The sequence below is a fragment of the Nanorana parkeri genome, unplaced genomic scaffold (genome assembly GCF_000935625.1).
Source record: "Nanorana parkeri isolate BGI_ZX_2015 unplaced genomic scaffold, ASM93562v1 scaffold2509, whole genome shotgun sequence".
NCBI lineage: Eukaryota > Metazoa > Chordata > Amphibia > Anura > Dicroglossidae > Nanorana > Nanorana parkeri.
Window position 1 is genome coordinate 63,041 of NW_017308777.1, and position 11,840 is coordinate 74,880.

The 11,840-nt window shown below is 37.0% G+C and overlaps 1 protein-coding gene across 1 annotated transcript in view; it reads left to right on the forward strand.

Annotated features, from left to right (window-relative positions):
• The window catches only part of LOC108801818 (dual oxidase 1-like), a 41,424-nt gene extending 33,744 nt beyond the window's left edge, over positions 1-7,680 (forward strand). The window contains exons 27-32 of the mRNA XM_018573733.1: positions 1,676-1,829; positions 3,149-3,378; positions 3,531-3,689; positions 4,890-5,045; positions 6,019-6,147; positions 7,527-7,680. Of these exons, the coding sequence (XP_018429235.1) occupies positions 1,676-1,829; positions 3,149-3,378; positions 3,531-3,689; positions 4,890-5,045; positions 6,019-6,147; positions 7,527-7,649 (951 nt within the window). The 3' untranslated portion in view covers positions 7,650-7,680. The remainder of the gene's footprint in view (positions 1-1,675; positions 1,830-3,148; positions 3,379-3,530; positions 3,690-4,889; positions 5,046-6,018; positions 6,148-7,526) is intronic.
• Positions 7,681-11,840: the final 4,160 nt, after the last annotated feature.

The window sequence follows — 11,840 nt, forward strand, 5'->3', positions numbered from 1 at the left end:
AAGCAAAAGTAACTCACCTGCCCTTGCTCCCTCACTGGCACCTACAGCTTCACCCAGTCTTTTACCAAGTGTGGGACCTTCTGCTATCTTGATTGGCCTGGTCCAGAATGACGCAATTCCGGTACATGCATACAGGAGTTGATTCATTCTGGAGGTATGCCAAAAATGTACACTGATTTGAGTATGGGCAGGTCAGTGTACACTCTAAAGTAGATTGTTAAGAACCAGGTAAGTTTGCTGTATTGTAATTCAAGAATCACTGCGCTAGGTGTGAAAACTAAATAACTAAATAATTAGTTCGACCAGCCGCAACTATGTGTGTAAGTGAACTTATTATATCGCAAGTGAGTTGCGCTCGGTCTCGACAAATATAAATAAATTAAATATGTGTGCTCTATAGGACGTGAAGAAGTTACTAAGTTCAGATTCTACTGTGAAAAAATTATAAATCTCGGTAGTCACTACCTCGGTAATAATTGTGCAATACAACAATCAGGTGTGGGAAAAGGGTTTTCAATCACCAGCCGGTGTATTGATTAGGTGTTTCTGTGTACTAAGTGTACATGGTTTGTCCAAACAAACCTCTTAATGATGTGACAATCTATTCAAAGACACCAATTCAAATATAAATGACTCGGTGTCACAGATTGATCGTGTATAAGAAAAACAAAAACAAAAACAAATTCTAAAATCCCAATCTCTAAATCGTGACAAATTTTAAATATAGTGCGAACACTTAAATAATAGAAATTAAACAGTATGAAAAATTATCACATATACAGTGCTACTCCGTGCACTCTGATTCCTCTCAAAGACAAAGATTTATTTCTTTAAAATACATAGGGGTCTATTCACAAAGCTGCCGAAGGATCTGACTCACTAAGATCGATGCCGGTATTTTAGTTAAATTAACCCCGCATTTAATCTTTGTCTTTGAGAGGAATCAGAGTGCACGGAGAAGCACTGTATATGTGATAATTTTTCATACTGTTTAATTTCTATTATTTAAGTGTTTGCACTATATTTCAAATTTGTCACGATTTAGAGATTGGGATTTTAGAATTTGTTTTTCTTATACACGACCAATCTGTGACACCGAGTCATTTATATTTGAATTGGTGTCTTTGAATAGATTGTGACATCATTAAGAGGTTTGTTTGGACAAACCATGTACACTTAGTACACAGAAACACCTAATCAATACACCGGCTGGTGATTGAAAACCCTTTTCCCACACCTGATTGTTGTATTGCACAATTATTACCGAGGTAGTGACTACCGAGATTTATAATTTTTTCACAGTAGAATCTGAACTTAGTAACTTCTTCACGTCCTAGAGAGCACACATATTTAATTTATTTATATTTGTCGAGACCGAGCGCAACTCACTTGCGATATAATAAGTTTGCTGTATTGCAGAAGAGACACTGCAGTTTTCTTTGCAATAAAAAAAAGCCTGCTTGCTCACAATTTTTTATTTTTTCACTAACTATACGTGCACAATACTAGCTTTGTCTATAAAATGAGCAAGGGAGTAAAAGTATTATCAGAGTTGTCAGTTATCATATACTGTATGTGGGTTGATTTAATGACTTTCAATTATTTGGTAATGCTAGATTGCTTAACCAATATTATAGCTATTATCTTCTCTTGCTTCACTTGTTATTTTTTTCAGACTATCATCCATGGCAGTTTTGCACTGATCCAGTTACCACGCTTCTACTTATATTTGATTGTCCCAGCTATTATCTTTGCAGTCGACAAAATGATTAGTTTGAGCAGGAAGAAGATAGAGATTGAAGTTCTAGAAGTGAAGAAACATCCATCAGGTATGAAGTACAATCAACATTTCAAGTAAGCATTCCTGACAATAAAAAGGAACCCTCTGAACTTTACATTTAAGATAAATTTTTACACACTACAGCTGGACCTTTGCCAACAGAAGTATTTATATCACGGCCCAGTAGTGAACTTACTGTGGCTGCATTTGGGCCTTAACTGTGACCAATCCTGTGCAATTAGTTAGAGTTGGGGCTACACCTACGGTGGTGGATCCGTGTTTCTGAAGGCTTCCAATAACCACAGTTGAATCCATAAGCTCAAAAGTGAAAACATCATTGCAAGCAAGCATAGTCATATTTTCATGAAAACAGAGTTATTGTACTGAATTCTGATAAAGCATAAGGATTTTGAAGATGTGAATTGGGAAAAAATAGAGTAGAGGGAGGAGGGTGGTAGGAGCTGGGCAAAGAATGTGTTAAAGATCTCACTAGTGTCAGAAATAAATGAATACAAAGTGAGTGTAACACTGATTTACTAAAGAAGTTGAATGCCTTCAGTCAAAAATTGTGTGAATACTTATTTTATCCAATCAAGAGATAAGCATCTGCACAGGATTAGATATTCAAACTGAGTAGGTTTTCACTTTTCACGATTGGATAACTGAATTAAAATTGTACTTAATTTTTTAGGTGAAATTTCTCAACTCCTTTTGCAAACAAGTCAGAGTGGTCTGCACTGATATTGAGGGAAATAGTATATATGCACATGATAAACATTCAACAGCAAGCAGAAAAGTATATTCTCTTGGAATGCATTAAAAACCTAATGCTAGTACTTCTTGATAAAGGGTCATATTCCAAAAATTTAAACTCAAGTTACTCAAGCCTTGTAAAAAAAGGTTTGACACCCTAATAAAGGTGTGCACTGGATGCTATTTGTTTTTTCAGACTACATTAGACATGAGACCACTTTAACTCATATTAACTTTATATTTCTTTTTTTACGACATCTTTAACAAATTATTGACCCATCTCCTCCCACACTCAACCCTCTTCTCTTTTCCTTCTAAATTTACATTTCTATGCTCTTGCACTTGAATCAACCCTGAGATTCAATAATGCTAGCTTCCATTTACAAAGGCTCTCTAATTTGGATGTATAAACCTATGTATGATCATAAATTACATCCTATTATTCTTTTTTTTTTTTTTGCAATTGTCTAATAAAATGTATGTAAACTGAAACTGATGCATAAGGAATATTGTAATTCATAGACTGGCAGTTGCACCTCAAGCAACGGTATAATTTTAGAATGTGTGTACCATTTCCTATGCCTGTGTTCCATCCTGTTTTTATTCTCTTTCCAGGTGTGACATGCCTGAAGTTCCAGCGCCCAAGTGATTTTGACTATAAATCTGGTCAGTGGGTTAGGATCGCCTGTTTATCTCTTGGTACAGATGAGTACCATCCTTTCACACTGTCCTCTGCACCCCATGAGGATGTATTAAGCCTGCACATTAGGGCAGTAGGGCCCTGGACAACATGTCTAAGAGAGCTATATACGTCTCATAACACAGCAGAGGCAAAGTACCCAAAGGTAGGTAAAACTTTTGTAATTCTCTCATTTAGAAAAGACAAAAATGTTTTCATTCTTCTTTGCTGCTTTGATGATATTCAAATCCATTTTTACATTAAAACACTTTAATATATCGTATATATTTCTTTGATGCCTTTGAAAATATGCAACAGCTTTTCCTGGATGGGCCATTCGGCGAAGGACATCAGGAATGGAATATGTTTGACGTATCAGTTCTAGTTGGCGGAGGAATTGGAGTGACACCTTTTGCATCAATTCTCAAGGACTTGGTCTTTAAATCATCAGTCAATGCAAGGATCAACTGCAAGAAAGTATGTCTATAATATTATTATAATATGAATAATATTATTCTTAGCTAAAGGGCTTATTTGTTAAAAGGGTTGAATTAATTAAAAAAATTACAAAAGTGCAGTTGCTTTATTTTCTTTTGTTTTCCAAGAATCTTAATTGGGCACTGTGGACAACATCTACACGTTGGTTTTGTTTTCTTACAATGACAGAACTGCCCCTGCTTAAGCCACAGTAAACACCGGAAGCTCTGGCACTGTGGTCAATTCTTACATATGACCTTTTGATAAATGAAGAAATATGTTTTGAGCACAGCTAAACCGTTAAAGTGTATGCAAAGTCACAATGTTTTTAGACTGTGGATAGAATAAGGAAGGGTTGGAACCTCCTGTATTTTTTAATCGCTGTCTGTGTCCCTGCTGGGTAGATCCACCTTCACTATTTGTCCGGGTGACAATTGACTCTGGTATAGAATGTAATGGGTAATCCATAAGGTTTGAGTTGTCTTAAGAAAAGGGATAGAGGTGAAATCTTCCAACAGGCAAATATGTCCTAGAAAGGGATGTCCGCTCACTTTAGAAAGATCTCTTCTTACATGGCCTGTGGGGTCCCAGGGACAGGAAGTGAAGAAAAATCTCCTTGACACACAGAAACCAAAAAAGACCAAACAGGTCTTCCCTCTATCCTAAACTAAAAACTATTGGTTCTGCTAATTAACTCACACTAATCATTCTTGTAACACCAACACTAATATTCTAGACATCCCCAGATAGAGATCCCAAAATAGGGTAGTACAGTATATATCAAAATCCCCTTCCGGCCATGGCGAATGACTGATTCCAGCTATTGATGTTGTAACGTGAACATCACAGAGTTCACAATTGGATTCTATTTGCCCTACCCTGTAATTATCTCAACAGAAGAATTTATGGGACAAAGTCTCCACTCCAATGAGATAAGCACATTATTCTTAAACATCATATATGTTTGAATGTCTGCACACAAGATAACATATCAGCATTGCTAGAGGTTGTTATCTCGGGCCAATATATGAATCAGATACACGTGTAAAGGCTATACTAACTCTGATGTGGTTGATTGTGCATGAAAAGCACTGTACAATATAAAACTGCTTTGAATAATAAAAAAAAAGTTCAAAGTTTGCTAATGCTTGCATCTGTGAAAGATTATTGCTAATATTACCTTACTGATATTCCATTTAGGTTTATTTCATATGGGTGACACGCACCCAGAAGCAGTTTGAATGGCTGATAGACATCATCCGAGAGGTGGAACAGATTGATAAGAATGATCTGCTATCAGTTCATATATACATAACTCAGCTGACTGAAAAGTTTGATTTCCGCACAGCCATGCTGGTAAACAATCAATTTTATTTTCCTTTCTTCATAGTTACAAAAGCTGGACTGATCCATATATAAAATAGCGTACAATAAACTAATAAGCTTGAATGGTTTTATTTGTGTAGGTCAGGCAAACCCCTCAATTCCTTTAGGTCCTGGATTCACTTAATTTCAGCAATTAATGCCAGGATAACCTATGGTGTATAGGACTTTGTACATGTACATAGATAACTTGGTACCCATTATCTGGCCACTGTACTGTACATGTAGCACTTTTGTTGCTGGACCAGAGGAAGCGGAAATGTTAGGGCTAAAAATTACATGGATAAAAAGGGCTAAAAATGACATGCATTGCTTTGTACGTTAGTGGTCTAAATAATGATGGACACCCTGTGATCTAATGAAATTTGTTTTACATTTTTCTACATGTATGTAGCTTTTTAAAATGGGGGTTTGTTATATGTATCTATATAAATAAAATAAAAAAATTGTATTCTTATGTAAGATGTTTTTGTGTGCTTAAAATATGTACTTTTTGACTGAATGCTACAATAAAAAAAATCTGACTATAATTAGATTTTTGGATAGTTTGCATGAAGGGTTTCTAGCATTCCAGGATAAATTTAATTCATCCACCCATTACTTACTCATAATAAAGTGTAATAGTTTTTCCTTGAATACACACGACATTTAGGCTGGTTAACACATAAGACAGCCAAGTTTTTTTAAACAATTTACCATATATGTTAATGACAAATCAGCAAAAGCTTGATGCTGGAAGCTCAGGTTAAATTTCTGTTTTGTGGGGAAGAGTGAGAGAAGTGGCCTCGGGGGAACGCACATATTGGCTGACTTACATGGGCACATCTATCATCTTAACTGTTTCAGATACGACTGTTGATGTCCCAAATTAAAATGTCTGTCTGTCTATCTCTCTCTCTCTCTAATATAACTTACATTCTTAATATCCTAACATTTTAAATTGCAGTACATTTGTGAGAGACATTTTCAGAAAAATCAGAACCAAAGTTTGCTAACTGGGCTGCGATCTGTCACACACTTTGGAAGACCACCATTTGTGGGCTTTTTGAACTCCTTACAAGAAGTGCATCCTAAGGTATGTAAAATACTATCCAAGGCAATGAAGGTAAAAGAGATGTTTACATTTTTTTCCTGAAAAATCTCTAGGCTTTGGAAATGTTTTGGCAGAAGAGCTATGCTGTGCAAATCTGCATATTATGACATGACTCCACTCAGCCCCAGGTCCTTTAGTTTTGCCTTAAAGTAGATATAAACCCAATCGCTACATCTCATTTAATCTTTTACGTAGTAATTTAATTAACATGTGTGCCTGTTATACTCTTGCTTGAAGGCTTTGAGTAACTAACCCAGAACAGGTATGCAGATAGGGACTTCCCTCTTTAGGCTAGGTTCTCAAGTAGGTGATTTTTTGCGTGAATATAGCCGCACGATATTGCGCAACACACAGATTCCCATTGAAGTCAATAGGGCCTGTTCACACCTTTGCGTTGCATCGCGCAGCCAAATTTGCCTGTCGCGCAAAAAGGTGCAGGAGCTATTTTCAGGCGGTTGTCGCGCAGTTGTGGTCCCATAGACATTTTTATGCATTGAAAACCGTGCAATTTTCAAAGAAAAACACACAACTGCGCAAAAACAGGTCATTGGCTCAATCGCCTAGATGTGTACCTAGCCTTACTTTGATTTTCATGATCTACATACTTGTTCCAAATATAGCTATAATTGTTTTGTTATATACCCCATACACTACTTAAAAACTAACCAAAAAGTAAGCATAACAGCCCACCAACTAGCATTTTCAGATGAATTCCAGCAATGTCAGGCCCCATATTCCTATTAGGAAAGGTTTACATTAAAGGAGAACTATGAGGTGAGTGAAAATAACTCAGCCTCATAGTTCTAGCCGACCTGTGACAATGAAGCGGTCACAGGTCGGCTCAATAGATCGGGAAGTGAGCGAACACATACCGTCACTCGCTCACTTCTCGATCCTGTCCCTGCAGAGTGCTGTGACTGTCACTCACGGCTCTCTGCAGGGATTCCCACCCTCCCCTGTCCGATCCTCCAGCGCTGACTGGCGGAACGGACAAGGGGGGGCGGCTACAGCTGGCTCTGCAGATCTGTAGATAGGCAGAGCCAGCTGTCACTCACGCAGCTGGGTGGATCTCGACTGTAATGTCAGGATCCGTCCCGGCTGCGGCGTCTCAGTATACCGCGAGCTGTAGCTCGTGGTATACTGAGTTTTGGGTGACGGGAGGACGCTAGTTTGTGTCCTCCCGTTGCCCTTAGGAAAACTATGGGGAAAAGCCCTGACCCCATAGTTCTCCTTTAAGTGTTAACCGCCTGCCCCAGGACAAAACCCTTAATCTGTATCGTATTGCATTCTCCCAAACTTAACATTTAACCCATTTCCTCTAAATTAAGCCTTTACGTTTTCTTAAATTTTTTGTTTTACAGGTAAAGAAAATTGGTGTGTTCAGTTGTGGACCTCCTGGAATGACGAAAAATGTAGAAGATGCTTGCCGGAAACTTAACAAACGAGACGAGTGCCATTTTATGCATCACTATGAGAATTTTTAGCTCACTATTGAATACTTAAATTTCACAATCAATTGTTTCAGGTCACATTTATTGTTACGGTTTAACTTTCATCAACTTGTACTACATTAGTAAACGATGCCAAGTATCACAAACTGCCCCTAAATAAAAACAATTACATTTACGGAAGCTGCTTTACTCTGTGACAGACACTTAATTATGAGCTTAATATTCTTAACCAAGTTTTAAATATGTGATTGCAATGTTCTGTAGTGCATATACCAATAAAGAATGGATTTTCACTTTTAAGAATCTTATGTTTTGTACAGTTTAAGTCACTATGTGAGACCGGGCTTTTACTCTGGTACTGACCTACATTTTAATTGTTAAATTGACAGGAGCTTGTACAGAGCACTGATGGGTACATATTTTTACTATTTATTACAGGTATTTATATAGCACCAAGGATTTAGGCAGCACTTTACATAATACACATTCACATCATTCCCTGCCCTTATGGAGCTTACAATCTAAGGTTCCTATGGAAATATGGTACCTACTACACATGCTTACAGGGACACCTTACACAGGAGCCAATTAACCTTTCCAACATGTTTTTGGAGTGTGGGAGGGAACTGGAGTAGCTGGAGGAAACCCACACAAGGAAACCCAGTGCTGCAAGACAGAAGTGCTAACCACTACACCACATTTACCCCCTTCACCTCCTCTTCCCTCTATGTATGACATGGACATTTAATGTATCTAGTGCACCATTACCAAGCTCCATGTTTATCCCCCTCAATAATGGCATGTTTCTTCAGTTCCAAAAAATAGTGTCAAAAATGAGATTACCTTGGGATGTCTATTTTCCAAAAAGGTGGTGTGGCAATAATTGATGCACTGCAAAGAATCAATGCTGGGCACATTTAGTGTAGAACTGACGTATATATTGAACGCAGCTTACACAGGCGTGTTTAGTGGGATAATCCTGGGCAGGAACATGCTGTTTATCCCAAAGTTAAAAGTACAGTAATAGATCCTGATATAAATTTACATTGTAGATGTTCTAGTTTTACAGACATATTTAAAAAACGCCTAATACAGACTGATCATTGTCCTTGTCGGCAGGCTTTATGTGTTATTTGTCTGAAATTCCAAAAGAAGTTATTACAAATATCACAGTCAAGGTATGCCAATTAAGAGATTTCAGAAAGTAGGGACCTAACTGTTTGACCTGTAGTTTCCCCCAATATCCATCCCTGTATGACAACCAAAAATATGGGTGGGGTTTTTAATAGACATCACCAATTTTCATGCACCCCAACCTTTTTTCCAGAAGGCAATTAGAAACGTACATTGGACAATGTTGTAGATCTGCATCATAACTGTAATACAAACAATGCTGTATTAATTATTTCATTTATATATACAATTTGACAAGTGTATTTCAATACAGTTAACCAAATGCACTTCTGTAAAGAAAACGCCTATATCTTGCCAGTTTAAGGAACCACCAGACCTGTAATAGAAGTTGTTTTATCTAACATATCTACTACTACTACAATTAACCTATATATACACAAAATATATGTGAACTGCTCAAAGCAATTTGAAAGCTGTGAAATGTAATTATAGATATACATTTTTAGAAACTTACTCCACTGGTGGTTTGCCAAATCCAGTGCTGCATTTGGAATTTCCAAATAAATAATTGACAGTAGGACTCACCACCTCCATGAATCATTATGATTTAGATAACTCAAATCTTAATCTTAATAAATCTTTAATAAAAGTAGTACATAATAAGTAGGACAGTTAATATGTAGATTTGTAGACCAATAGGTCATGTATTACTGGCATAACTTATAGCTTATTAGAATCCAGTTGATCATATTGTCACTCTTGCCTTCTAAATATAGAGGCTTATAAGGCCATGCCTATGTTTTATTTAAACATTTTAAGAACAGCTGCTCTTAAACATTTAACGAATTCTGCTGTTTTGCTGATACTCGCTCCATGGCTCCGAGCGCCAACAATCATCCCACATTCAAAGGCTGTTAAATCACGTTGTTTACCCATATCTTCAGAATAGAATCACTTCTACTGTCGTGGTAAACAGCCTGCTTCCCTATTTATAATGGTCTGGCCCTCTAGCAACTTCAGCGCGAAATTATAGCTAATTTGGCTACAAACATCAGGTGGTCATAATAATCTGGCCACTCAGTGTATATTAGCTACTTTTTACTGAATACAGTAGAAAATAAGTTGTGCCAGCCACTACGATATCACAATATGTCAGCAGCACAGGAACTGACCTTAGACTGGAAACTACTGTATATCTCTTTCAGTAGCCCTAGGGGTTATAACTGAAAATGTGAATTACCATAAAACACATGTAATATTTTTGCTAAAACTGGTCCACTTTAATAAATATGCAAATACCTTTTTAAAATGATCCAGAAAAAAGATTCCTGAGAATGTAAAATCCCCTAAACATTCACTGCAGTCAAATCAATCACATGCACCAGAAGGATACACCTGTGGTGAATTTTTGAACAGAATACAAAGTAGATGGTGATTAAACCTGGCAGGTATTGATGCACAAAGTCTGTCAGCAGCTGGTTTAGGCAACCCTTTCTGCATAAATATCTGCCTGATTTAACTACCATATACATTGTATCCAGTCCACTACATACTATCTTACTACAAGCCCTGGTGAAGTCATAATTACATATGAGTGTGTTTTAAAGGCATGTAGTTACATCATACTGGGTCTCTGTAATGAATATGCCTGTGTAATTGTATCTACAAAAACATGTCTGTGTTTTTCTGCTTCTAGGAATGTCTTATAAATGTGTAAACCAGAGCTTCATAACTAATGTTTATTATAAATAATCATTAAAAAAACAAACAAAGTTGTGAGCAAATAAAAGAAAGCTCCAAAAGATCAGCTGTACAGAAGCCAGGGTAAGTGTTGTCCATGGTGATGTACATGCTGATCATTATGCTTTTGGATCTGTCTTTTTGGAATATGCTTGGAGTCATTTTAATAAATCTTGGGCAACACTTACCCTATTCTACAGCCTGCACCCAGAATGTGAATTTACTGCAGTCGATGTTGGAATGGAGCGGAGGTCTTTAAATATATAAATAAAGCAGTGCTTAAAATATTAAGGAAATAACAGGGAATAATTAAGCTATATAGCTATTCCAGACAATAAACCAATTGGAGAATTGCTAACGCTACCCAGAAAGTATTTTGACTCCAATCAAGTGTCCAGTGTCAACTAAGTATCTGTTTGGCTAGGAATATTTTCACAAGATCAGCAGTGCATTACATTCTTTTGCTTGTTGCATCTGATATATACACACATGGGGACTCCTATACATATATGCACGCACAACACACACACACAGACACATAAAGGTTGAACTTGATGGATCTGTGTCTTTATTCAACCTCAAATACTATGTAACTATACAACTATATTAACCTGTTCTACCTATAGTTAGGGATGACTGAATCTGCCTAGGTTCAATTCACCCAGGGTTCCATGAATCCGCTTTGAAACTCAGCAAACCTCAACTTGGTGGCAAATCCCATTTATGTCTATCGGATTTGAATCTTGTTAGTAAATTCTGGCCACATTTAGGGCTAATAGGCAAGCTACTGTCAAAAACTTCGGAAGCAAGGAACTGCCATGGGGGACATGTACCAATGCAAAATTAAAAAAACAAAAATACTGTACAGCAGGCAGAGGGTCTTTTCATGCATTTTTAAGAGCAACATTGAAGATACACTAATTCTTTAAATTATTATTATTACATAGTATTTATATAGCGCCAACAGTTTGCGCAGCGCTTTACAATGTAAGGAAGACATTACAATAAAATTCAAGACAGGATGGTAAGGAGGGCCCTGCCCCTGAAGGCTTACAATCTGAAAGAGGAGGGGGAAATGATACATGAGGAGGTAGCTGTGTGGGGATGAATTGTTTGAGAATGTGATGCTTGGGGGATACCTTAATGCAGTACATGTTAAAGAACAAAACAATTTTCACAAACAGTCGCAGCAACAGTAAAGTGTAACAACTGTAACAGTAAAGTAAACTAGCAGAGCATATTTGGCTATTGAATTGTTTTTATTTTTACAATTATCTTGGTTTACATGCAGCAGCAGCATACTAATCTGATGCAAAGCAGTTTGTAAAAAAGGTTTTGGCAGTAGTTTCA